The 27,922-nt window shown below is 44.2% G+C and overlaps 1 protein-coding gene across 10 annotated transcripts in view; it reads left to right on the plus strand.

The window, feature by feature from the left end:
• Positions 1–27,922, plus strand: part of MTSS1 (MTSS I-BAR domain containing 1) — a 117,123-nt gene that overhangs the window by 65,941 nt on the left and 23,260 nt on the right. For 5 of the 10 annotated variants that reach the window (XM_042836314.1, XM_042836269.1, XM_042836260.1 and 2 more), the window contains exons 4-7: positions 17,915–17,999; positions 19,247–19,338; positions 21,009–21,083; positions 26,535–26,546. In XM_042836314.1, the coding sequence (XP_042692248.1) occupies positions 17,915–17,999; positions 19,247–19,338; positions 21,009–21,083; positions 26,535–26,546 (264 nt within the window). The remainder of the gene's footprint in view (positions 1–17,914; positions 18,000–19,246; positions 19,339–21,008; positions 21,084–26,534; positions 26,547–27,922) is intronic. The other 5 variants (XM_042836285.1, XM_042836277.1, XM_042836318.1 and 2 more) reach the window with 1 other exon arrangement.

Below are 27,922 nucleotides of genomic sequence, written 5' to 3' on the forward strand. Positions count from 1 at the left end.
AGAGGAGTATGTGTTGGTTTGACAGTATTGGTACCACTTTCTGTCTGTAGCCTAAATTATAATAAGTGGTTCTTACTAACCTGAAAAATGAAGATACTTTGTTCCTGAGGATGGAGAGAAGCAGAAATAAACCAGCTCTACAGAAATTCATTGGATGAGTTCTCTGTCCTCTTTGCACCTGGTGGGGAATATCTGAGGTTGGCGCCTTGGATCTGGTTGAGACCTGAAGAACCTGAAAAGGAGCTGCACTGCTGGTGGCTCCTGACCTTCCCCTGGCATCAGCTTCATTTTTAAGCAAGTCTGCTTAAAATCCCAATGTTGCTGTATCTATAATGATTTCTCTGTTTTTGGAGGATGGAGCAAGGTTGTTTCAGTGCAGCTGCAGTCTGTTTGAGCTGGAAATGGTAATGTGCTGGCTGGAGTTACTCACATCGGGATCTTCTGGAAGGGCTTTTAGAAGTGTTGCACCTGCCTGCTAGGAGGGCACATCTTCCATCTGCTCTGCTGTGGGGTGATGTTGCATGGTGATGACCCCCATCAAGCTGGTGGTTTGACACTTAATGTGCTGCTGACTCATTAGCAGGAAGGCAGACTGGGGAAACACTCTGCCTGCCGGTAGATCATAGCTGGTACTCTAACTGTGGTGGCAACCTGCAGTGTTGCCTGGCTAGGGTGCACCTTACCTGACTTTATAAACAAAAAGGCCCTGAAATGGATAGGAAGATATCTTGCAAAACTGATCAAGGCTGCTGAGGCTGGTGGGTAGGGAGCAGTTGGGTTTTCAGAGTACAGTTTCTTTGTTTCATCCTTCCTGCCTTTCTCCCCATGAGCTGCCCAGAAATTTGAACAACCCCCATGGCCCCTGACCTTATGTTGACACAGACTAAATTATTCTCATCCATTGCTCCTCTGTTGTCTCCTGTGCTAATTGCTGCTAGGCAAATCTACCCTCTGGTCTGATTTCTAAATTCATCCAGGAGGCTGAGCAGCTTGGAGAATCTGCTGTAAACATGCCTTATCCGGCAGGCAGTAAAGCCGCTCTTGAGCGCTCCAAGGAGAATTAAGCCTTCGTGCAATATACTGTCTGTTGGGCAGCTGGTTTTATCAATCTGAGTTGTAGATTAAAACATGTTTCAATGTCTTTTCTATCGAATCCGGAGGAAAAAAAAAATGTTCTCATTACCAACTCCCTGGGTGCATGTTAATGGAGAAGTAATTGACCAAGGATCAGTCACTCATGCTCCTTGAAGGACGAAACCGTCTCCCATGTATTGAGCATGCAAGAGCACAGCCTATGTCTTTTTTTTTTTTATGCTGGCAGTGGTTTTTTAACCTCGTGAAACCAGAAGTAGGAGCTTTCTGCCATGAACTGCAGTGTCCTGAGCCCCATCAAGTGAGATGGGCTGCTTAAAGAAAGGGAAGTTCCCCAGTCTCTTCTGTTGTAGCTGCTCAACACATGCTTTATTCTGATTTCTCTCTAAAGCACTGCTTGTGACAGCTTTGGTGTACCTCGTTTGGGTAGGGGACAGCAAAAATCACCCTTCAGGTTTTGAAAAGCCCATGATATTGGCTGGGAGGAAGTCTTGTAGGTGGGAAAAGCACTTCCCAGCTCTGTATGCGTCACAAGCAATTGGGCATTGAGATTGCTTGCTGTGAGTCACCAGGCGTTTCTTGTGGGAGCGCTGAGAGATTTGAGCGCTGAAAGTCATTTTGGAAGAATTGAAAACAGAAGGAAACCACGGTGCTCATAGGCTGGGCCATCACTGCTATTGTGTGTACAAGATTGTAATGGCAGATAAGAGGCTCTGTGTAAGGCCTTCTTAAAAGAAATACGAGGTTTTGGACTTAAGTGGAAGCCGCAAAGGTTGTATCTACTTTGCTTTCTAGTCACGAGGCTGATCCATGGCATTACTCTTTACCAGATGTTCTTTTTGCCAGCTTATCTTTGTGCTATGTAAGATGAATTTTTGTTGTCTTGATTCACTTTCTTTTTACTGGGATGAAAGTGCTTATATTAATGATACAAGCTGTGTCCCAGTGATGTAAGCACCGTGAGCAGTAGTCCTGCTTTAACACTTACGTGAATAGCAGTGCAACACCTCATGAAAATGCAATTTTTACTGGGATGAAAGTGTTCGTATTAATGAAGTGATGTGCATATGTGCTGGAGCTTATGATACAAACATTTTCCTGGAAACTCCCTGATTGATGTGTTGATAAGACTCTTGTTTAGTCTGGTCTTGGATTAAAAAAACCATACCGTGCTGAAGGTGGCCTTGCAAATACAGCCACAGTGCAGAACAGTTGATTTAAGAAGGTTTTGATTCAACTACCGGCCACAGAAGCAGTATTTCTCACTGTTTCGTAGGAAAGCCAATCATTTGTTATTTTCTTAATTGTTAGGAGCCTGTATGGACTGCTCCATGGCAGTGGAGGTTGAACCCAGGATCTCTACATCTAAAGCCATGAGCAGATAGTTTCTGAGCTAAAACCTTTGTCTGTTAGCCAGTAACTGATTCCTGAAGCTTATGAAATGTGCAATAGACAGTGACCAAAGTTTTAAGCTAAAACTTACAAAAGTAAATTTTAAAGCTTAATTTATGTGCTCAGCAACATGAGTGTTGAACAGGAGATTTGAATCTTGGTGAGTGTGTCTGACTGTTGGGTTGAAGGAGAGAAGAGTGTTTACTTTTCCTGATGATTTATCTCTGCATTTTCATAACCCTCTGTGATGCGAGCAGAAATGAGGGGGTGGTTCCCACGAGCTCAGGTGCGATTTGAATACACAGTGCCTGCACTTGAGCTTGGAGAGCTCTTACAGAAGAAAAGCAAAAGAATTTCCGAGGTTCAGAGGTCATCAGGCTACATGAATGTTCTGGGAGTTTGCTGTTGTCATTGCTGACTCAGCTGTGGGGAGGAAGGAGATCTGTTCTTCCTCTTCAGAACTGCTTATCAAGCTGTTGAAGGGGCAGAAAGAATTACTCTGGAGATGGGGGAAGAGGCTTGGCTGTCAAAAAATTAGGTTATATTTGAAGGTACTTTACTGAACAACTTCTGAAATTCGTGTGATGTTGTACATCACTTGTTACACAAGAAACTTCAGACGAGTGTTCCAACTGCATCCTGATACTGGAAGATCCTTTGAGGGGTGGTTGGACAGAGGCTGAAGCTGGTTAAGTGTTTCCAGACCGCCACATTGAAGCTGATTTGGCTGGAGGACAGCTTGAGCAGGTGAAATACAGAAAGAACCTTAAGACCATCTAGTTTCAGCCTCTGCTAAGGACAGGAACACCTTCCACTAGATTAGTTTGCCCACAGCTCCACCCAAGCATGCCTTGAACATGGGCATCCCTTCCAGGGACGGGGAATTTGCAGCTTCTGTGGGCGTGTGTGTTTTGAGATCAGTGAGCAGCAGGGGTCAGGGATCAGCTGTAGCTCACTCAATGTTTGCAAGCTGCACCTACATGCTAACTCCAAGCCTTCTCCCAGAGCTCTTGTTCACAGTGCTGACACTGGCCCTATTTCTGGGATTTGCTGTGAGCCCTCTCCTTCAATCCAATGCTGACCTGAACTGACCCTGCTTAGATTGTGAGGCAAAACGAAATTGCAGCTAGGGGACTGTGGTTCTAGTAAGCAGATCCTGAAGAAAATTGAAGGCTGTTAAAGTGTCTAATTGAATTATTGCACTACAGGGGCATAGTGACTCATAGTGAAGCTAATCACCTGCTGCTTTATCTTGACTGCAAAGAATAGATTGCTAGTTAAACATTTAAAGGTCACAGTCATAGAAACTGTAATAGTGTTATGTCTGAAGGTACTGGGGGAAATTGGGAAAGATGTTCTTTGAAGATCCTGAGGAGTCTGAAGATGAGGTTCAGGACATTTTTCCTTCTTCCTCACCCTGTGGGGCACAATACAGTCCTTTATGGGAGAGGCCTTGCTGAAAAGTGTTGCCTTGGCTTTGCAGGGTTTTCCTCATAAACACCACTAGTTTGATATTTATCTTCTGTGGAAAATCAAATCTGAATCACAAATATTTGTGTTTATCGTGGAGAATTCGAGGAGTAAAACTTAGGGCTGTCCTGGTGCTGCTGGCTGACAAAAGCAGACTGACTTTTTCTAGAGGTAACTCATCTGTGAGGGTAAGTGGGGGAACTGTGTCACTTGGATAAGATCGTCCTTCTGTCCCAGTGCTCACTGAAGGTTTCATGGAGAGACAGCTTGGCTCTTTGCCTGGCGTGTCCTCCTGTGCTCCCTGCTGTACAAGAGCCATTCAGGGTGACAAAGAGGATGCACTTCTCTTACCAAAATGCAGGACTCCATTTAAATAGCCCTTCTTGGTGGTTCCCGCTGCTTATATTGCATCAGATTCATCACAGTACGGGTACTGCCCATCTGTGCAGCTTTCTTGGAGGAGACTTCTGATGGTGCTAGAAGAAAAATTTAAATACAATAACAAAAAATAATGCTAAAGCATCAAAACACCTAGCTCACTTCAGAAATCAATAGTCATATAACTTGATATCAGCAGTGAATTATCACTCCAATTTAAACATAGATCTGGAAGGAAGTTTGTAATATTTTCCACACGTGGATGCTTTGTAGCAGGAAACACATCCTGCTGTAAATGACTTTGCCTATTTTAGAGACTGAGTTGAAGCCTGAGTGCAGCGTAGGCCTGGAAGTTTCTTCCTTTTGGAAGTGTTGGCTGTACTACACTGATGGCTGGGTGACATGTTTCGAGTTGGACCATTTCCTTGCTTTTGGAAAGGGTCAGCAATGATGGCTCAGGGGAGCACAGCACAGGAACAGCATATTTCCTAACAGCTGCTGACATCTAACCAGCTGGGCAACAAGCAGGTCAAACAGCAAAGCTTCATTTGGAGGAGAGGTCTGGTCTGCAGCAGCCATTTTGTGATCTACAGAGGTTGGACCATGATCTGACAGCCCATGCTGTGGGGTTTTCCTCTTTATAATACACATTTTGGTTCAGTACTGCCATACGTAGTGGTTCGTAGTCTTATTAGGATGGATGGAAGGAACACTGTGGATAGCAACTTCCTGAGCCCCACTCTTGTACCTGGCTTTGCACTGTGCGTAGAGCTGTCCCCAGTTGTGCTTACTGTAAATGTTCGTATGTGCTTAGTGAATCCTGAGCATTCCAATCACTTGTGCACTGCTGGCTACAGAAAGCAGGGCAACTTACCCAGGGTTCCTTGCCTGGATTTTGGGTTGATTTTTGACCTCAGTAACACATGGTGGCATACATACTGGCGATATACATTAAAATGAGGAAATTGCACAGCACTTTGATTTTTGGTGTGGGAGCTGCAAGTGGCAGCAAGATGGGAAGGTACGTGTCCACCCATAGCAGGGCTCCCCTGGCAGACTGATGGAGGATAGGATCTCCTTGAAAGACACCTTTTGCAGAAACAATCCCTTTACTTGCAGCAACTCGTGTCTTTTGGCATTACCTTTTCTTCCTTTTGCAAAAACAAACAAGCAAAAAAACAGTCAAACTTCAGAGGAAGTTGTATCACACTGCCTTATGTACCACACATAAAGTTTAAAGCAGTCCTCTAATGTTTGGCCCTTAGTTGAGAAAATGTCTGTGGGGATCTTTGCTGTCTTCCTAGCCGCTGCAGCTGGCATTACTTGCAGGAGCTGCCTGTAGTAAGGAGCAGGCCTTTGATGGAGCTCTGCTGGTGCTGATTTGTACCTGTTTCAGTCACCTTCTTGAGTGCTGTAAAACAGTGTTAGGTTTAATTTTGTTTTCATAGCAGGTAGTTTGCCGTGTCTCTGGAGCGCAGTACATTTCTTCATTATTTCATGCCTAGGTTTTCCTCTAACTCCACCACATTTCATCAAATCCAGTTAGCAGGTGAACAGCCCTCCAGCATGAATCTGTTTTTATTAACATCTTACAATTCTTCTCCCTGTGAAGTGTGGCGAGCTTTTCCCATTTCCTCTGCTGTAGGATTTTACGACATGTGGATTGTAGAATGATGCGTGGCACAAAATCTATTCCATACGTGTCACTGGTTTGTCCAGGTGCTGCCCACTGGCTGTGGGCTCTGTCAACGCTTGTCTTGCAGCCCTGCCTTTCACAGCCTCTGAATTCTTTTGGAGGTGACCAGATTAATGAGAATAACACTTTCTTTGGACAGATATTTTTTCTTAACTGTAGTCACACTGCTTACATCAAGACCCAATTACACTGTCCTTACTTCTGTACCAAAAACCAGTTCTTTGGGGGCTCTTTTTAATTGAATCATCTATTTTACCTACTTTAAACAATCTGTTACGAAACCCAGGCTGATGCCTCTTGCCAGCAGCTGTATCTATAACGGATTGCAGCTGGACACGAAACGTGGCAGTTAGTTTTGCTAAAGGCATGTCCTTGAGTTTGCTGGGAGTGAGTGACAGCGCTGCTGCCTCAGAAGACAAATTGGGCGATGATGGCGCGAGTGCTGCATTGCAGTCATTGTGAGCGACGTCACGGGCGGCTGCTCCGGCAGCAGAGTGCTGGTGGGAGCCTGGGGACGGCGGCTCCAGTGCCTGTAGCAGCAGCTCTGCGGGCTGTGCGCTGCCCTCAGTGTTCCTTCTGCTGGCTGCACGGCGTTGGCTTTGTCGGCTGCTCGCTGTTCTTACAGCGGTGTAAAAAGCTGCAGGTCTTGATGTCTTTGCAAGGTTTTGATGTGGAGCTTTTTTAATCCTCCTCTTTGTATATGTATGTATGTTTAGATGTATTTTGATTAGAGCTTTTATACCATTAGAACCTGTCTGCTTTAATTAGCAACCAGTGCTGCCTTATCCATAGGTAGATAGAATACTATCTGTACTACTCAACACACTGTGTGTTTTCTTCTGATGGCAAGTAGTTCTGAACCATTTTTCCACAAATCAACTGTCTTGGCAACCTGCAGATGCTGGAAGCATTGGGTACTGGTGCTTGAAATAGGAATGGACTCTGATGAGAGTGTGGGATGCGAGGAAATAAATCAGAAGCTGCTGTTGCATGGGAGGTGTGTTCAGGAGGACAACATGTTGTGCTTGCCGGAGCATAGCTTTGGAAGCTGACCACATTAAAAATGAGCACATTAAAAAGAGAAAGATTGAAAGTCTTGCACATATCATGTAATTAAGGCTCATATTCACATTTGACCTGCTGCAGTACTGAATCTTGTTCCCATTTCAAGCGTTGGCTGTTTAGCATGGTTAAGTTGGTTGGTGGGTGTGCTTGTATCAATCTGTGCATGGTCTGCACATAATGTGAAGAGTGTGTGCGGTTTAGAACTGTAGCTTTGAATCTACAAATGTTTGGCTCTGCCATGGCTAGGAGGAGGACAGGCTCCAAGGACAGGAATGGCATTTCCTTTCAAGCTACTCCTGAGAACACGTGGCAAGTTGGCTTTTGGTTGCGTATTGAAGGATTTTCTTTTCTTTTCTCCCACTAGCTGTGTGCAGATTTGTGTGCATGTTTACAGTTGCGAGCAACTTGTGCCTCTTGCTGACCATTGTCAGAAGAGCTGGGTGAACTGGTGTCTTCTGCTTGGCATGACAGAGCAGAATGGAAGGAAGATAAACCTGTGTAAGAATACCATTGCAAATTGTGGGAATATAGGTTACGTGGTGCTAAATCAGGCTAGTCTCCGGAGGCAGCATATAATACATTCTGCATAGGAGGTGATTCTTTCTGAGCATTTTTCTCTAAACTTGTAATTTATATGCTAGTCCTGTGCATTGGGTGCTTAAAACCTGGGTCAGAGATCCTTCATCCAGCCTTGACACTTCCTTTTGTCTTTAATAGTTTCATTAATAATAATAGATCACGGTTGACTGTGTGTTGCAGGTGAGGGTTGATGAGGTCTGCTCAGAGGAACAAGGGAGCAGCAGAGCTTGTGAGAAGCAGGGGGCTAAGATGGATTTCTTGTATTACCAGAGGTGGCAAATGACCAGATGCATGCTTCCGTACTCTCAGGGTAAAATTGGCCACGTCTTAAAGCACTGTGAACTCATTTTTTGAGATACTCAAAGAAATGCAAAGAACCATAACTGTGCATAGGTGCATTAGAACAAATTAGCAGATGGGCTGGCTGCGTTTTGCAGGTCAGCTTTAAGTGGTTTTGTGTTATTTTAATAATTCCACCGATGTCTTTTTTTCCAAATTGGGCTGTGATCATGCTGTTTTATGTACTTCATATGTACTGTTTTATGTGGATGTTTGAATTCCCTTGGTTTTAAGTCTTTTACTTGGATAAAACACTTTCCACTTGAATTTACGGTGTTACATGAATGGAGCAGCATCTGGGGAGCATTGCTTCCAAACAGGTGCTTAGAAAGCATGGTTTTGGAATAGAATTACTGAGGTTGGAAAAGGCCACCAAGATCCTCTAGTCCAACCATCAACCCATTCCCACCATGCCCACTAAATCACATCCATCCCTCAGTGCCACATCTCCACATTTCTTGAACACCTCCAGTGACGGTGACTCCTCTGCTTCCCCAGGCCGCTCATTCCAAAGCACTGCCACTCCTGAGAAGCTGAAACAGTGAACTCCAGACTTCACTAATGGAAACACTGGGCAATGGCACTATTCAGCAGCTGAAAAAGGAGCCTAGGTATCTCCACCCAGCAATGCTCTGAGCCCCCAGGGCCTAAGTGAGTCCCCAGCAGCCCCATCAAAACTGCTCCATGCAGAGTGAACCTCCTGAGCAATTTGACAGATCTTTTATGTTTCTGTGTTTTTTGTTCATTCTTTTCTGCATGAGATACTGCAAGGATCTGGTATTTGGTGGAGAACAGCAAAGGGCCATGGACTTTCATACAGTGTCTCGTTGTATGTTGTCTATTCCATTGCCTCAAACCTTGATTTCCTAAAGTTTCTTGCAGTTGTTTTCAAGGAGGGTGATATTTCCAAATTTATTCTTCTTGTGCATCTTCCAGACCTGGCACACATCGCATATGCATTGTGCATTGCAGCAGGAAAGCACAGCAGAGTGACATGCATCTGCTGTCCTGGGGTCAGGGACATCTTTGCTACAGCCCAGCAGGGCCTCTTTAGGAGAAGAAATGCAGTTGCTTTGTCCTCACAGACAGAGATCAACACAAGCTCGAGATCTGCATGCCAGTCAGCACTGCCAAGTGTCTTGCTGCACGCCAGAGTGCTGTGCTTGTAACGCTGTGCAATTCTGCAGTTTCATTTGATCTTTTCTCCAAGATGTGCTTGTTTCTTTTTGTGCATCAAAGAACCGTGGAAGCTTTTCTCCTGCTGTACTCTTTGTGATTTAAGCAGGCACTCTTGAGGTTCAGCGTGACAGCTTGGATTGTTTGGAGGGATTTGGGGGATAAGCAGCAGTTTGCCTGCAGAGCACGCAGATCTGTGTGCTCACTGCAGCCAGATGTAAGGAGTGTGGCACTGTGTGTGTGAGTGGTCTCACGCAACCTGCCTGCAGCATGGCTGCACTGTGGGACTGGCACCACTGTTGCCATGTAAAGGAGAAAGTGCCAATACCTTGTTTGAATTCCATACTGTGAACTCAGACTTCGCTATCTTCCTGAGTGTGCATTTGATGAGTTTATGGCTAGAAGTGCAGAGTTCTACTTCTCTGTCTTGAGATGACTCTGTTTCACTGTCTGTAACAGGTGGGATGTTACACTTGTTTTTTTAAGCAAGTTAAGTGTTATGTATGACATTCCCTTGTATTGCAGGCTCAAGCAGCCAGCTGGCATCAGAGCCATGCAGTACTGCTCTCCCTTGCTTTTGTGAAAATGGAATCATTAAGGCTGGAAAAGACCACTAGGATCATGTTGTCCAACTGTCAGCACACCACCATGCCCACCAAACCACATCCTTCAGTGCCACACCTCCATGGTTCTTGAGCATCTCCAGGGACGGTGACTCCACCTCCCTGGGCAGCCTGTGCCAATGCATCACCTCTCTTTCTGAGAAGAATTTTTTCTTAATATTCAACCTGAACCTCTCACAATGAATAAATGAGATAGCTAAAGTTGAAAATAGGAGTGATGCTGCCAAAAAATAGAAAGACATGACAGTGAGGATAAAACTGTGTGCATGAGGGTTGCCATGATGGACAGCACAACAACTTTAAATATGGTACTGGGCAAAATGAGCCTTGGGGCAATCTGAGTAATGGCAAGCACCCATGTCCTGGGCTCTTGTCCTCCCTTTATCTGCAATTTGCTTACAGCGGTAGGCAGCTCCTCCCTGGTCTTGCTGTTTCGTCTCCTGTATTTTAGAGGAAAAGTCTGGAAAGATGGTGCGTTGTAATCTCCTCTTCTACTAAGCTGTGCTGAAATGAATGTGGAGATGCACTAAATAAATCATGAGCGATGAAGTTGAGTCAGGAGTATTTCTGCCTGTATTTGAGACAGTTGTAAAATGGCCTTTGGAGCACACAGGGCAGACTCCGTGAGAAAGCACCAGAAGGAGGTTTAGAGCCTTCAGAACGCCAGCCCCTTAACTGCCAGCTAACATTGGATACCACTCGGAACTGGCCCTGGTGGGTGGGAAGCAGCTCGGAGTTGGGGCACAGGCTCCTGTGTTGGTTTGGGTGTGCAGCGAGTCCTTTGCCAGCTTTGTATGCTGAGGCATAACAGACTTGCAGAGCTGCTAATGTCTTAAGGTAGCTTGAAATGATTTTTGCCTCCCTGTAATCCCTCCACAATCATCCCCTCCATTCACCAAGGCTTGCTCTGCTGGAAGAAGTGGCAGCATGTAAAAATAGCACCGCCTTATTCTGCAGATCTGCTTGCTTTGGGATTTCAGTTAGATATGCTGACTTGGATTTAAAAATAATACTTCTGCTTTTTGCACCTGCTTGTCCTGGTTGTGCTTGATTTTGTGTTTTGGAGGCAGCAGCTGCTTGGGTGCAGCTGAAATCCTTGCTGGACTTTGATCAGCAGTGCGGGTGGAGAGAGACCCAAGAGAAGGATTCTGGAGTTAGAAGTGTTTCTTGGGCTGGCAAACGCTGCACTGCTGTTCTACAAAGAGTAGAAGTATTTGCAGGCTGCCCACAGTCCCTGTGGAAGCTGCAGGTTGAGAGCCGAGCGCAGTGCTAGGCGTGCAGTGGAATTGCACTTGGTGTTCCAACCCATTTGCTGTAAGTGTATTATGCTTTTCCCTCATTGAATGTTGCTGGAGTCTAATCACATTACATTGCAGTTCATAGCGTTAGACAAAATAAAGAGCTGTATTTCAGAACATAGGGATCTTGAATTACTGCCTTCTTCACACGTCGGGCTGACATTAAATGCCCATTTAGAATCAGATTCATGAAGGTACTGAGGTCAGTGACTCTGGTTATCTAAATAGATTTCAGCCATCATCTTCTGACCATCTGGAACATGCAGTGAACACGTTCCTGGGTGCAGCAAGCAGCCCTGGATGGAGCCTTCCTTCAGACCCAGCCAAGCCTGTGCTGATGTGGCTGCTGGGATGGGCAGGGAGTGCACCAAAGCAGCACACAGCTGTGGCCCTGAATTCTTCAGTAGCTTCAGGAATTCCCTTTTCATTATAAAGAGGCCTTTTTATTAGCTTATGCTGTATTTTCTTGTGTTTTTTGAGGGGGGAGAGTGTTTGAGGTGGACAACTCACATTTCCTGCCTTCCTTAAGCCATTAGTGGATGTAGTGCTGGGAAGAAAGCAATTGAGTCTGCTCAGGTTAAGATTGTTAGACTTACTAAGCTATTCATAGGACTGTTCATAGAATGACTTCAGAAACACACTGAACTATCCATTTGAAAAGAAATGGGGAAAATGTATAGACAGTAACAGTGGGCACAACTTCCGTGTGAGTGCGGGTGTTGATCAGACCATGCCAGTTTACATTAAGGAAATTATTTGTACTCCAAGGGATAAATGTAAATAATAGTCCTTGGAAAACACAAGTGTGGTATTTGCTGTCCTCAGCAAATCTCTTTCTAATGATCCTTTATTTTCATAGCATTAAATCCTTGATGTGGAGCTTTGTGTTTTAATAAAAACTAGCAACAGGCATCTAGCAGGACAGATGGATTTCTTGATAGATATCTCCAGAAGCAAGTGGCTGCTGCCTGCGTTGGCGGCAGTGCTTATGGAGGGGACATGGGGGACCGAGCCACAGCAATACTCCTTGCACAAGCGTGCTCTTTCTCTTGTTCTTGTAGCTGAGAAGCTCTTTTGGATGGACGTGTACTGCGCTCCAATGCGATGCCACAGTTCAGTGAGGGATTTTGCTTCTTAGAAGTTTGTGAACCAGTGACAGACTTTTCAAGTTTCTCCAAGTTGAAATTGATACCTTCTGCAGTAATTTGATGCGAACCTTGCCAGTGCCTTTCCAGTCACCTGTGTGTGTGCTGTGCCCTTTTTAAAAGCAGAGGATGACGTGAGCTTCTTTGCTCGCCCTGAGGGCTGACTAATTCCAAACTGTCCAAGGATAAGAGCAGGGCTAGTTCATGACCGTATTTAATGTGTCTGATGGACTGAGAGTAACCCATGTGTTGAACTCTGCATGCATGGGTGGAATTCTGACCCTGAGTGTCTGATGGCAGCCCTCGTGTTGGTTCCTGTGGGGCTGGGGCTTAGCCCTATGCTCTGCTCGGAGAACAGCCAGTGTAAGCAGAAATGCTGCTGAGCAGAGGAATAAGCTGGATCACAAGAAGTCATGAGAGATTTTGTGCACATTCTGTAACATACTGGCTGAACATGGTCACGGGCTGTTGTAAGGACTTCCTGAAACTGGTGGTTGCTGGAGCAGACTGTACTGGGGAGATTCCTTCTGCCTGTGCTGTACTGCCTGAAGCCTTTTCCTCCTTTAAAATTCATGCAAAAGAAGTTTAAGGTTAGTCTCATCCATGAATGAATGCTACTGTCTTCTGCGCAAGAGAAAATAGACCACCTAATGCATTTTCTTCTCGGAATTGTCTGTGCTCTGGGGAGTTGTAGCTACCATGGCAAGTTCATGGCAGGCTTCTACCGATGTTTTCCAGACAGCTTACCCAAAAGGGCTCTCAGCTAAAGACTGTATAACATTCCAAGCAATCTGTTCCTTGTAATGTCATCAAGAGGCATGCACAGTGGTCTGGCAGAGTTGTTCACTTTTATTAAATTTCATTAATCTAAAATACTGAGGTGACTTTGACCTTGAATCTACATTTATGGATCCAGCATTCTCTGAAAGATGTCAGAATTTAAGCTTTTTTAAAATACATCAAGAAATGTTTTTCAGCTGATTCTGAGTTGGAACTTTCAGAGGCTTTCCCGAGTGCTGCTAAGAAGGGCTTTTCATAGCTGTAGGAATAAGGATTCCCTGTTTTGTTTTCCTGGGTGGTCAGCGCTGAACAGTGTCACTGTTGTCTGCAGTTCTTGATGTGTTTTTCCAACTCGTGAGCCTTGCTTGGAAGCCACTGACTCAAACATGAGGTGCCACCACAGCTCCAGTTTTAGGTTTCCGTCCCCTGTGCCAGTCACTTTCAGGCAAAAGCCTTCCTTCTCCCCCGCCTGCTGTGACACCAGGTACCAGTCCCAACATCCGTATGTATGATTGAGGCATGCACTTAAGCAGTTGTGCAAGAACAAGGTCCATACCATCCCCTGTGCAATCAGTGATGGAAACTCCTTGCTTTTCTAAAAGCTTGAGCCTAGACGAGGGTTGAGTAATGACCATTAGCTTCAGTGTCCCGCTGTTATCATCCTGTCATAGCCTGTTCAGAGCTGTATTTAATAATCCAGCCTGTGTTCAGCTCCTGCTTTAATCTTAATGGAAGCCTATTCTGATAACTTTGAAGTTACAAAAGTATCACACTGGTTTTTCATCATTCTCTCCATTTTGGGAAAGAGGGAAGTTGTGGCACATTTGGACTCTGCCCTTGGAGATAAAGATGAGCTGGTCAACAGGTCGGGGCCTCGGAGGCGTTTCCTGACAGGCCGCCATCCCACGAGCTCCGGGCCTGCTCAGAGTGAGGCAAGAGGAGCGAGATAAGAGCTCGATTGTAGGAGCTGTGTGGAGCGCTCAGTCTGTGCAGTCGGACAGCTGCACATTTCATCAAATAATCATTTCCTTGATCTATGATCATTATTAAGTAGAAACATAATGGCTCCAATAAAACAATTGAGTCTCTTCCCTACAGTCTCTTCCTGTTGGCTCTCTGCGATGTTGAACGACAAGCAAGCGTCAAAGAAAATCATTTATGCCATCATAGTGGCCTCATTGTAGTGTCGTGGTCCACAGGCTTTCATTTAATTATCTACCGTGGAAGTTTTTTGGTCTTTCACAGGATTAGACAGGGGAGGGGAAAGCCAAAGTGCATTTGCCTTGTGGAACCCCGTTTACTTATGAGAAACAAATCTGATGTTATCACCCACTTTCTCATCAAATTTGGCAGGAACATTTCATTAAGCCACTTTGTCTGAGTGGGAAATCTGATGAATATGGCTCTGATCTCCAGTTTCAAAGTATTACTTTACACATTCCCAAGCATTGTTTGCCTTAATGGATGCATTATTGTAGCATAGCAGAGAAGTAGGTAATTTATAGTTCCATTTTATAAGGAGAGAACCCAAGGCACAGTAGTTTAACTTCCATAACTGCAGGGCAATGTGTAGAGCCTGGTTCACCCACCCAGCATTGTCCTGAGTTGATGGCAGATTTGTTAATCTGGGTTCTGCCGTTATCTTCAGGAAATCAGACCTGCTGGGGAATGTCCCAACTTTCTGCCAGGGACATGCCTGTAAGTGGGGAGCACATGGGCAGTACTTCCAGCCCTGGAGTTCTGCTGCTTTATTCAGATGCTCTTTTTGCCACTGAGTCATGAGAGCACTGAAAAGTGAGTTATCTCCAGATGGTTTGTTGCCTTGTCCTGCCTGTTTCCAGGCCCTGTCCTAGACTAAGCGGGCAAGCGGTCAGTTCTGGAGCCAGTCTTTCTGAGAAGATAAGCCTTAAAAACATTTGAAGGCCAAGACAAATTTCTTATGGCTCTGGCATAGCCTGGTGCAATACACTTCTTCCTGGATTTTGAAAGGTCTTCTGTGTTGTACTTGAATACTAAACTGTGTACTGCCATAAAGACTTGTGCACATTAGTGGTGCTTTAGATGCTGCAGCGTGCATGTTGGCAGCCCTTCTGCTCTGTGTGTAAACCTCTGCTGTAACACAGTGATTATTTATATAAAGGATTTTCATTCTTTGTAGATGATAGAATTGACACAGTGAGGTAAAGCTCAGATGATATTGAAGTGATTTACTACATGGAGACAGAGCAGTGTGGTTCAGGCATGGGAGGCAGTGGGTGAGTGCTGTCCTTCCTCAGTCAGTCTCTTGTTTTTAACCAGGGGTTGTTCGAAGCACTCCAAAGCACAGCTTGTGTTGGTGCATCCAAGGAGGTGAGACCTTCAAATGCTGCTACTGGGCATTCAGAACCTTGCCAGAGCTGTGCCTGCAAGTTACAGGCTGCTGCAACTTGGGGATGTCTGCAGGGATGTGGTTCCAGCCTCTGCTGACCCAAAGAGTGTGCCTGAATGGAAAAGTCCCTTCCTTGTTCCCAAGTTTCTATCTGCTGTACTTATTTAAATGTACATAACATTATTTCCTTCAGGCTGGGCCAGGCTCTGAGCACCGTGATCTAGCTATACATGTCCCTGTTCATTGCAAGGGAATTGGACTAGATGACCTTTAAAGATCCCTTCCAACTCAAATGATTCTATGATTCTACACGGGATTTGGCCATTTTGAAGAGCCCAGTTGTGGCATCCAGTGCTGAGCAGAGCCCCATTTCCGTCAGTGCAGCACAGAGCGGCCTGGCCTTGCTGCTCATCAGCTCCTGCCAGAGGAATAACAACAAAGCTGGCCACTGTCTGCACCAAACAGCGCTGCAATTGTTGGGGCAAGAGCCTCGATGCAGCCCTTGACATGGTCCCATGACAGGAAGAGCAGGGAAGAGCATGAACAAGCCTGGAAAGCCTTTGTAAGGGATGTGCGTTCCCTGCAAGCATCGCTTTGGTGATTTGTGGGTGGGGCGTTTTTTAGCAAGCACCTCTACCTCTCAGATAGACTGAGTCCTGTTTTGCTGGTTTGCTCACCCTGCTAACCCTGTCCATCTTGCACCGCTTGAATGGATGTATTTATACATTGGTTACTTGGGTTTCAGTTAAAAACGTGTTACCTTGCAGTTTAATATTAGTAGTAACTGACCCCCATTTCCTAGTCTCTAAAATATACGGTGCCTTATTTCCTGTTTATTATTCTAAAATGACTCTTCCTTTTTCATATAATGGGCTGAGGAAAGCAGTGTCAATTAACCTTAGTCAATCTTTCATATTAAAGGGCTTAAGCGAGTTCTTCAGCATGAATCTTCCTGCCTCCTGCTTGACCTTGATTGAGCATTGCTCTACCTGTGGCCCTGGGAGTTCTGGGGTCATTTCTCAGCTCATTTTGCTCCATCTCAGTTGTTCTGCCCCATTAGCTTCTAAGTTCCATTGATGTGCTTGTGTCTCCAGAATAATGCCCGTCTTTCAGGACAGAGATGCTCTTCTCATTGCAGACATTGTCCTGTTCCTCCAGTTGCTTTCTCTCCATTTGCTCTTTCTATGCGGTTTTTTGGGCACCACTGTGTATGGCAGCTTGTGCTTTCCCATGCAGCATCATTGGAAGGATGTAGGGCCAGGCTGGGGCAGTGAGCCTGCAGCTCTGCACTGTTACCAAACCATATTTCAAAACACAAAGAAAACACGAGTAACTGGGCAAGTAGCAAAAAAGGTTTTCTGTTTATCTTTTAGGACAATGGAAAATACCAAATAGCCACAATTTGTTCCAGTTACTGTCTTTGTTCCAGAGCCATTTTGTGGGCATGAGATTTAATTCAGTAAGAACGCGGGAAGATGGTGACTTCTGTTTTCATGCTTAAAATAAATAAATAAATAAAATGGTTAAAGTTAGCAAGTTTCTGTTCTAGAAAAATATCTGTCCCTTGTGCCATTTTTAGCAACAGAAGGGCAAAACCTAAGAAAGATATTTTACTGTATAATACAAGCCTGAGTTTATTTTAAAAATCAAATTGGATTTCTAAATAGATGCTGCTACCTTGACTGTTCCAGAGGTTATTGCAGTTTGAAAAACACTTTTTTACAGATGTTGGTGTCTGTATCCTGAAAGCAGTAGATTTTGTTTGCAAGTAACGACTAAGCAATTATCAAAACTAATGCTAACCAAGACAAAAAAAATGCTGAATTTAATATGCTTTTCAGAGTTGGCATTGCTGCTTTGAGTGGGAAATGGAGGGATGCTTTTCAAAGGGAAAACTATTGAGGAAGACTTGATAAAAATAATTAGTTCTTGCTGTGCAGTTGTCAGAAACTGAGATGACTGAGGGCATAGAACAAATAGTGCCATCTTCTGGCAATGTGGTAGTAAAATGTGTGACCTGGGAACGCAGGTGTGTGAAATGCTAATGATTGGGTCTGTGATAGATGAGGGGATTTGTAGGACTGGATATATATTCTTTTGGGTCTGAGGGAAACTGTATTGAGTTCCCTGAGTTTATCTCCACAATGTGGAACAGTGCTAAAATATTCCATCTTGCTGTGGGTGCCCAGTTTGTTGCCAGCGTGGTATCTCAATCCCTTCTCTTTTAATTATTCTGCCAGTGGTAAGGTCTGATGGCGCGAAAAGCTGTTGGGAAGAACTGCTTTAGTTGTGCTTAAATGTTCAAATCTATTCTCTGGATGAACAAAAATTAAACTCTTCCCAAGGTGATAAATATCCCTGGGAACTGCCTGGCTCATGCAGCCCAGTCTATTTTATAGCTGTTACAAATCTGTTTTTTCAGTTGCTCTGGAAGAGTCAGCACGTGCTGTCATGACTGCATCACAGGGAGGATTTGTGTCAGTGTCTCATCTTCTTCGTATTTTGTTTTTCAGGTGGCACCAGAGAAATTGGCTCTGCTCTAACCAGGATGTGCATGAGGCACAGGAGTATAGAGTCCAAACTCCGACAGTTCTCCAGGTGAGTGGCTGCACCTGGCCCAGAGCTCGACGCTCCACTTCCTTTGCTCTCAGGCTGCACGTGCACTGCAGGCATCCCTTTCAGCAGGGAACACACAAAGCTGTGCAGCAGCATTGGCACTCCAGCTCGTTTCTGCCCCTGTCACTGAGAACAGCATGTATTTTCTCTCCCTCAGTGCACAAGGTGTTGAAGAAGCTGGGAAAGGCAGGATGTCACTGCATGTTCTGCGGGCTGGGCTCTAAATGCTGCCAGTTCCCACTGTTGCTCACTGCTGAGCAGGTGGCTGCTGGTGTGACCAACCTATCTTTGTTTCAGATGTTTAAACTTTGTCACTAGATTTTGAAGAAGCCACAAATGTGGTGCTGCTTCCCTGAGAGCCCAAAAGGTTTGCTGCCAAGAAAGAAACTTTCAGCAAAAAAATACAGAAAAGGCAGATTTGCTAATTCCGTTTTTGCAGTTAGACTGTAGAGGTAACAGAAGAAGACGAACTCACCTGTGAGCTGGGCTGTACTTAAACAACCTACTTCTGTAGTAGAGAGCAGTTTGCACACGTGCTCTTTTAACCAGAGACTTAAAAAGATGTATTTAACCTGAGGTGAACTAATGTGCTGCTTTACCACTTGCCTGATGACTAGGAATGGATTTTCCTTATAAAGATATTTATAAAATTGGCTGAGGAGAGAACTTCTGTCTGCAGTTACCCTAGAGTTAGCTACTTAAATAATTTGATCCCAGTGTGATTAGCTAGGGGAGCACCACTAGTGCTGTACCAGTGGTTCTGCTGCAAGAGGTGAGGCACACGGGTGGACAGGATTTTGTTTGCTTCTATAGCTGCTCTGTCTTCTTGTGGATATACACATATGCTATTTGATTTTACAGTCACCATGGCTGCATGAAACTTGTCAGTGTTGGGGGTATCCATTCAGACTGCATTGTTTATGACAGATGAGCAGCATCTAAATGTTTCCATTGCCCCATTTCAGATTGCTTCTGTGTTTTTCGCTCTGTTCCTCATTGTCCTGAACTTCTGCACAGTAATTCTGGTTATCTTGTAATGTGGATTCTTTTTAATCCGGTCCTTTTGCTTTCTTCAGCTTAAACATTTTTATGTTCTGGTGTTTACAGCGTGACACTGGTAGCTGTCACAGCAAAAGTAAAAATACTCCAGTATTGACCTTGGCTGTCTCTGTAAGAATAAGGGCATCTGCAGGATTTGATTGCTCTTTGTGTTTTTTCAACAAAATTAGTGCTTTAATTGACTGTCTGATAAACCCACTTCAAGAACAGATGGAAGAGTGGAAGAAAGTGGCCAATCAACTGGATAAAGACCATGCAAAAGGTAGTTACAGAGGAAGAATTTTTTAATAGGAGTAAGATTGTAATACCAGTTTTTCTCCCTCTTTTTATGTTTGTAGTGGGAATCTGAATGATGTGCTTGGATATGTATAGCAGCTTTTCTCTTCTAAAACATTCCTTCCAAAATGCCTTACCAGTTTTAACCCTTACTTGTACATTTTGGCGTTTCATTTTTCAGGACTGCAAAGGATGGGTTGTTGTTTTACACTGGTAGCAGCAGCTAGGTTTAACTGTTAGCCGCTCCTGCTGCATGTTGTGTGGCAGTGCTGAGGATCGGGGATTCCACATCTATCTCTCAGAGGCCCATGGGTGTCATTAAAAGCTAACTGTAAGATGGTGTTATGTCTCAGCCATAGCCCCGTAAAACATTCAGCGTCGTTACTTTTTATCTGCTGCAATCCAGAAATGTGCACCCGGGGAATTAGAAAGCTGTGCCATTGGACACGGTGCTCAGAACTGCAGTGCTGGGTACCACTCCAGAGGCTTTCCTGGGGGAATGAGCAGGAGGCTGTGGTATACTGCACAGCAGGAGTGTGTTGGTAGACATCTTTGGCTTCTCAAAACTTGTACAAGGGAACGATGGTCTTCTAACACAAGCACTGAAAGCAGGCTGCAATCTTGGAAATGAAAGAGTTTAAATATGCCTTAAAGAAGCAGCATTACCATGATTTGTGATGGGGACAGGAAAACTGATGGGAGGGAGCTTGCTCAGCCCTTTGAAGAGGGTTTACTTCTTGCTCCACTTTTACTGTGGTTAAATAGAAGCAGTTATATCAGTAGCACTTGAAGAAATCGCTAGCTTGTGCCCCAAAGTGTTAAGGAGGGAGTGAGTAGGAGGGAAGAATCGCTTGAGATCCTGCAAGTGGGGGTGACTCACCAAAGCAGCAGTGAGACTGGGGATTAATGTGTAGACTTGGGTGCTGGGGGTGCAGTTGGAACTTGTAAAGTTCCTGTACCTGCTTCTGTTTTTCCACCTACAGAAGAGTAGTAGCATTGACCACCTTTGTTAGAATGCATATGTATGTACATATATGCATACATGCCATTTATCTTCTTAAGTATCAGTTTTCAGATCTGGTACCTGTAGTGGGCCTGGACTAGCGATGGAATATTTTCTTCTGGGATTTTAATTCTTCTAGGGTTTGCAGCTCATCTGAAAATGAGGACAGCAACAGTGTGCTCTACTTCATGAGGAAGAGCTGGCAGTGACCCTCGGGCCATGTTTCAGCACCTTCTCCCTCTGCCTGACTTTCATTCTGTGTAGAGATTGTAGGATGTTTTCTGCCTTGCCCTTTTGGATACTTGTTTTTGAACACAGATGTTTTGAGAAAGTTGTCGTCTCTGTTTTCCATTCCTGAGAGAGAATGAGTGTCTGAACTGAAAAGCACTCTAATTTTGTACCGTGTTCTCAGTTGTTATTTCTGTAAAGGTTTTGTTTGTTTCAGAAAGATTTGCTATGTGAATGTATGCACACCCTGAAATGTTATATTAAGCCAAACATATTGGCACTGCAAAATGCAAGTTTTGAGCTGCTTTGATTAATACTAGCTATCCTCTTGAAATCTGTGGTCTGATATCACAAATATAGCCTTTTCTGTGAAAAGCATCCATTTTAACATCAAATGTGTTGATACAGAGACTGTGTTTTTTTAGAGTACAAAAAAGCCCGCCAAGAGATAAAAAAGAAATCGTCTGATACACTGAAGCTACAGAAGAAAGCAAAGAAAGGTAACTTGCTCTATACATGTACTGTTAACCTCTGTGCTGAGCTCACTGACAAAGATTGAGCAGCAGTAGGACTCTGTTGTAATAATACAGCCCTCTGGAATGTATTCCTGGTATGTACTTGAACACCAGGGTACAATTACTATATGTCATTTAAATCATATTCTGAAACTGCTCTCTACTGTTCTTACACAAAAGCCTTAAACCTGTTTGTACAAAGTCAATCATGTTTTAAAATAGAGCTGCAAACTTACTCCTGTTGAGAACATTGGCATTGGAACGTGACTTGTGCAGATACCTGTAAAATTTTCTGGAATCTTTTGGAATAATATAAAAATGCCATTATGTAAATGTTCTGTAGCTATTAACATTTCTTACTGTTCTTCTTACTGTTCTTCCTTTCCACCACCTTTTTTTTTTTTTTTTTTAGCAGCCTACAATCTCCTACATCTTGCATTATTCCTCAGACCGTGAGAAGGTGGTACGGGCTGTTGTCAGGGGGTACTTGGCAACCATAGAAAACTAAAGATGAGTAAGAAAAGAAAGGGAGTTTTCCACAAAGGCAGTCTGCCTTAGCTGAGTCTTTTGCTCTTACTGCTCTCTCACCACCATCTTGCCATAGGAGTTACATCATCACATTAGCTGAAACATGCATCACCTTGATACCTGCAGTGCTGCCATTGCTGAGGGCTTCACTCAGCGAGGTGCAAACCCCACCAGGCTCTGTAAAAATGACATGGAGCTTGTGCAGAAGCAGACTTTCTTGTTGCCTTTCCTGGCATGGGAAAGGAAATGTGCTTTGAACAGCTCTCAGCCTGCAGGTTGCGACTTGCGCCACCCCTCCTGCCTGAAAACTGCCAGCAGAGATGAGCTAAGCAAATACTGGGGTGGGAGTTATACCAACTTATTTAACTGTGTGAGTTTAGGGCTTTTCATGCATTAACCAGAGTAGGTGAGCTGTCTCTAACTGTCCTTCCTAATAGGTGATTCAATAATAATGTTAGCAGGGAGCCACAAGACTGGAAAACTTGTGAATTTTAGCTGTCTGTGTAGAGGAAGGAGAAGGAAAAAGTTGGAAGCCAGAATGTACCTCAGCAGGCTCTGTGTGTCTGTCTGTCTATAGAAAAGTTCAGTGGTCTAAATCAGATTGGTCATCTTCAGGGGGACGTGATTTTTGTGGTTTTATTTTTGGGTGATGTGTAACCTTGTTTCTCATTTTGTGTGCTGAATTGTCTGACTACAGACCCACAGCTTTAGAGGGTCTGTGATATTCCTTCCCTTTCTTTTCCTTTCTTTTCCTTTCTTTACCCTTTTCTAGTTTCATCACTCTTGTTGCCCCTGTGTGGTAGGAGCAACCCCTCAACACATGGCAGGTGAGAACTGAGAAAGGTATGCTTCTGATGTGGAGAGAAGGAACTGTTATTTGAACCAGTTCCATGAGCTGACAGTTCCTAGCTCCATCCCCTGTTTAACCTAGTTGGTAGAGTAAATCTGTCTGCATTCTTGGAGAAGGAAGCAGCACTTTCTAGGTTCTTCTGTCCCTCCAGAAATGTGTGCTGTGCCTGGTGAAGAGGAGGTCAGTGCACAAGTGTCTTGTCCTCCTTCAGAGTTAAATATTTTTGAGCAGAGAGTAGAACAGCTCTCATTTTGCTGTCACTTTTATAGCAGCTGTGCTATGATTGAAATGCCTATTTTTTTAAATGTCAGTCTTTGGCTTAATTTTCCTATGCTGTGAGATGCTGTTGATGCTGTTACTGAACCCTCTATATTTCCGTGCTGTATCCCTCAGAACTTCTGTCCACAGGAGGCGTTTGGGTCCAGATCCCCAGCCCAGGTGGGCTGAGGCTGGGTTAGAGCTGATCACAGGGGACAACATATGAGGAAGATAGAAGCAATGAAGGCTTCCACGTAGCCAGTGCAAGGGCAAGGAGGATCTGCCATAATCCTGGGAAGCTGCAAGTTGTAAATGGCTGTTCTCATAGCCCCGAGGAGGAGAGAAGCAGGGAGATGTAAAGGTTCAGAGAGGTGTGATGATGCCCCAACCTGCTGCCCCACGGGCTCCCTGCGCAGCTGAATGTGGAAGACCAAAAAAACAAGTTTATTTTCCCCTCTACCTTTTCTATCCTTACCTTGAAGGAATATGGTACTGGTCTGAGTGCACTGTGAAATGTTGTACAGATTTCTCTGTGTGTCCCACCACCCTGGCAGGTTTGTTCAACGTGCTGAGCTGCGGAACACGTTGCTCCTACTGCCACTGAGGCACAAACATAGTCTAGAAGGGGTTTGTTTATGAAACGATAAAGCTGTAGGAGTTTGTTTTAGGTCACAAATGGAGTTTAAACTATGGGCAGGGGAACTCTCAGGTGAAACCGTCTTGGCAGGCGCATGGCTCAGTGCGTGGATGTCCTCTGTGCTGGCAGCTCTGTCTCCCCGCTGCGTGGACTTTGTTGTTGTTCTCTTCTTCCTCAAGTAGGGCCTGTCCCTTTCGGGTTTTTTTTTGTAAGGTCATTGGCTTGCCCATGGGAACTCTAAAACAACAAATTTGTTCCCTTCCTAGTGCTTGGAAGAGTATTTTTGAGCGCCCTTTGTGACTGTGGGCAAGTGAGATGTTTGCTGAATTGTGGATTTGCTTAAAATACTATGCACGCTAAAAATGTCTTTGAGGCTTTTTCGGTTGTGACTGGATGCAAAAAGGGTTCTCTTCTGCTCTGGGCAGCTACAGATGTAGGAGCTGAGATTAACCCTGTGCTTTCCTCATGCCTGTTGTGGCACCAGTGTCTTCTCCCTGCAGTCGCCTTCCCTGCATGCATAGAGCTCCTTGTCCTTGCCTGCATCTTACAGATCTCTGGGAGAGAATCAGGGCTGCATGGCTTGTCCTGACAGGATCTCTCTGTGTTGGGCACCTTGGCAACAAGAAGCTGAGTGCCTTTGGGTTTACCTGCTCTCTGGCTTCTTCATGGTCTCTCTGTTCTGGTTCCATGCAGCCACGTTGAAAGTTCAGGCCTGGTGTTTGAAAGCATTTATCAGAAATTCTGTTTGCACAGCAGTTGCGTTAATTGCAGTGAAGGTATTTCCAAAGCTTGACGTAATGAGGAAAACACCAAGCTTTCCAAACAAAACAAAGTGATGTTGGGTTCCTTGTTGGAATATATCTGATGAAATGACAAATCCATGTGTAAATGAAGGTGTTGGCGTCTTGAAAGACCTTGCAGAGCTCATTTGTTGTTGTTGTTGTCTTTCACTATAAAGAAAAATAAAACCTTATGTAGCCTGAATGGGCTCCTGGTGCACCCGCCAGGTTTCTGCAGTCTCTGCACGTGTCGTCATGCTCCCCACAGTGCATCCTTTCCTTCCCAAGGCAATGTGGCCACCTGTTGTCCAGCCCAGCACTGAAATCAACTCTCATCTAAACAGACAACTCTATACAGTGTGTGGAAATGCATACATTTCTTATATTGCTCTTTATTTTCAGGCAAACGTTGGAATCAGAAGTCAGCCCAGCTAACCTGAGTCAGCAGAATAATTATGTATATATTTGCAATAAATGCCATGTTTAGGTTTCTGCTGAGTCGAGGCCTCAGAAGTGGATGCATAGCAGCTAGAAGCTGCTGAAGTTATATTGAGCCCAGAGGAGAGAGAGCAGCTGTGGCTCTGCATGTAACCATTTTGAAAGGTTAACAAAATGCATGATTTCTAGTTTCTTTTTTTACAAGAAGTGTCTAGATCAACCGACTAACTTAAAATATAACAAATGCATGGGTAAGATGTGAAGTGCATGTTGGCTTAATTCTCTGTATTTCTTTTACCTTGGACAAGAATGATAACTGGACAGGTTCACTTCTATTGTTAGGTCAGGTTTATCTGGTAGGTCTCATTTTCAGGTTCTTCACGTCATCCTGCTTGCAGGCTTTGAGGAAAACATTTAAATCCAAGGGGATTTATGAAAAAGAATTACATAAAATAAATAACTATAAAATGGCAAGGTTAATGTAACACATATGAATGTAAAGACTGAGTTTTGTCTCTAAATTACAGTGCAGCACTACCCTGTGTCCTCTGTGTTGAGCATCCAAACCAGCACGTACCTCTGAGTTATTCAGCGGCTTGTGAAAGTATTCTTACCAGAGCTCTAATGAATTTGAGAGAGTAGGAGATGATTACTGATGTAATACTGTCAGAAGTGCTTTTTCTTCTCCCTCCTCCCTATTAGCAAAGGCAACGTGTTTGTGCTGTTAGTCTTTGCAGCTGTTTTTGTGTTACATTCTAGTCCTTGTAATGTCCTTACGCTGTTCTCAAGGATGACTGTGCAAACCCTGTGACTCTTAACTAAAAACCATGAAGCACTTCAGCGTAACCGAGGAACATCTCAGTTCCTAAAGCAAACAGTGACTTTTCCATTGGAGCAGTTTGTACTCTGTTTGCATTACACTTGCCCTGCCTGGTGCAGCACCCTGGGGAGGGAGGGCCCCAGAGCAGACCCTGTCTCCACTGGGACACGGCCTTGTTTTCCTCAGCTGGTGGAGTAGGGTATGGTGCCTGCAGTGAGGGCAGGAGGACAGTCAGCAGGCCTGTGGGGTCAGTAGGATAGTGCTCAGAAGGAGAAAAAGCAGTGAGCAAACTATCCTTGCTGTTGCAGAGAAAGAAATCCTGTGTGGATGAGGCTGTCGTGCCTGAAGGGGTTTTCTTCTCGTTTGCTTTTACTCCCCTCGCCCTCCCCAGTCTTACAATGTAAGCATTACTTCATAAAAATGCAGTGAAGAGATGTTGGACATGTAGAAAAATCAGTGACCAGAGGTGGTACTTTGCCTCTTTATTTTCATTCCTTGAGTTTCAAATGCCACTTGAAAGTTCCTCATTGACATCGGGCCAGGTTTATTGCAAAACTTTATCTATATCTTTTGTTAATTAAAATTTTACTATGCTTAATTTTCTTGATGTTTGTCCACGTTGTATCAGCAATTAGTTTTTCATTTCATTAGCAGTCTATCAACGTAATTGCTGTAGAGATCGTCAAGAAGAACTGTGTTGAGTAATGCAGCACCACCTCAAGTTGTGCGAGTTGCCAGGTTCTGTGTGAGGGTTTGTGCTTTGCTCCCCTTCATGGCCTGACTGGTGTTTGACAGCTGCCCTCCTGCTGAAGCATGGGTTGCCACGTTCTCAGCCAAGAAATCTGCAAGCTAAACAAAGTTCCTAAACTAATTTAAATCTCATACGATAAATAACTAGGAGTTCAATTCACGACAGCTCGTAAGGAAGCAAAGCTAACGCATTTCTCTTTATCAGCAGCAGCAGAAGTCAAAATAGTGTAGCCCAAACCACTGGCTCTCTTGTCTTGGAGCAGATGATAATGTCTGAACTCTAGGATTGCTGGTATACCAGTTTGACTTTTTTTATTTTCCTTTCTGTGTCAATTTTGTGTCCTGCAATTTCTCACCATGCGCACCTGCCTGACAGCTGAGGCTCTGGGTAAGTCTGCCATGCTGTAACCCTGGTGGCTGGTTTATTGTAGCCCTTGCTGTGGACTCTTTATGGTGTCTGGTCTCCACTAACTGCCTAGACTTTAATTTCTAATGAAATTAAAATACCGCCTAATCTTAACAACCAAACCTTCTTGTGATTTGTTTCTTCTTTTGGCATTTAATTGGAATGCTGTAAAAGAAGACAATCAGAAAGGGGTTATCATGGACTGATAAGTGATACCATAGTCGTGAGAGAAGTTAAATGGAATAGACATGTGGTAAAGGTGATGTTCAAATAATTGAGTATCTTATTGCTAATATGACTTTTAAAGTCTAGAGCTTTAAGTCCTTACTGTTGTTTGTTTTTTTTTAAACCTGTGATCCAAGTCCCCTATTTTTCCCAAAAATCGCATGCACCTTTCTTAACTGGTAGATAAGAAATAGCATAAAACTTCATGCTAGGGAAGGGGTGGAAATCAACCTCACAATTGTTTCCTCCTCTGCTGCTTGATCACGTCTCAAATCCGTTTATGTTGGAGTGCTGTTTCAGTTTTTGTATTGCAAATTTAATGTGGTTGCCTTGAGATTCTCTTGCAAATGAAACTTGGTGCTTCTGAATCTGGGAGATGAAAGTCATTCCTCCACTTGAAGGCATAATGATGTAGATATTTAACACCACCCTTGGAGAAGCCTGGCTTGATTTGATCCAGAGACTCAAACTGGGATGACTCCATGGGCTTCTGGAGCTGGGCACTGCTGCCTGCTGCTTGCACTCTCCCTTGAAACCGCACGTTGTGTTTTCCCTGGTTTGTGATTCAGCCTGCAAGTTTCTTTTGGTAACTTGGAACTTCTCTTTAAAGGTGCAGCTTAACACTTTTGAACATTAGCAGCTCGTTGGGAACTCCAGTAGCCACCAGAGAGACTTGGATCTAACTGCAGCAGTGAGGTTTTCCACCTTTCTTCTTAAGGATGCAGAATTCTTATGCTTGCAGTCTAGATCCAAGTTAGTGTACATTAGTGTACATGTAAGGCTTACTGTGCAGGGCTTAGAGGGTTGTTGTGCCTGGCAGGTGAAGCAGGTATGCTCCCATGAATGATTTGAGACCTTTCTGCTTTGCACTGGTACAGGTGCACCCAGCATTGTGTGGTGTAGTGTAAATTCTGCAAAAGGTCTATTCTGAATATTCAAGTGCTCTGCAGACACCTGGAAAATGTGAGAGGGAGCGGTCTTTTAAGTGAGAATATAGAAAACAGTAATTGTACCAGTATTTACTGTATTATCTACTCCATCTGTAGCAGCGTTAGCATTCACATTTGCTCTTAGAGCATTAAAAAAAAAAACAACATTGTTTTCCTTTGTTGTTGCTGACAGTTTTGCTAATT

The sequence above is a fragment of the Centrocercus urophasianus genome, unplaced genomic scaffold (genome assembly GCF_019232065.1).
Source record: "Centrocercus urophasianus isolate 14NV4802_14NV808 unplaced genomic scaffold, USGS_Curo_1.0 seq_11, whole genome shotgun sequence".
Classification (NCBI taxonomy): Eukaryota; Metazoa; Chordata; class Aves; order Galliformes; family Phasianidae; genus Centrocercus; species Centrocercus urophasianus.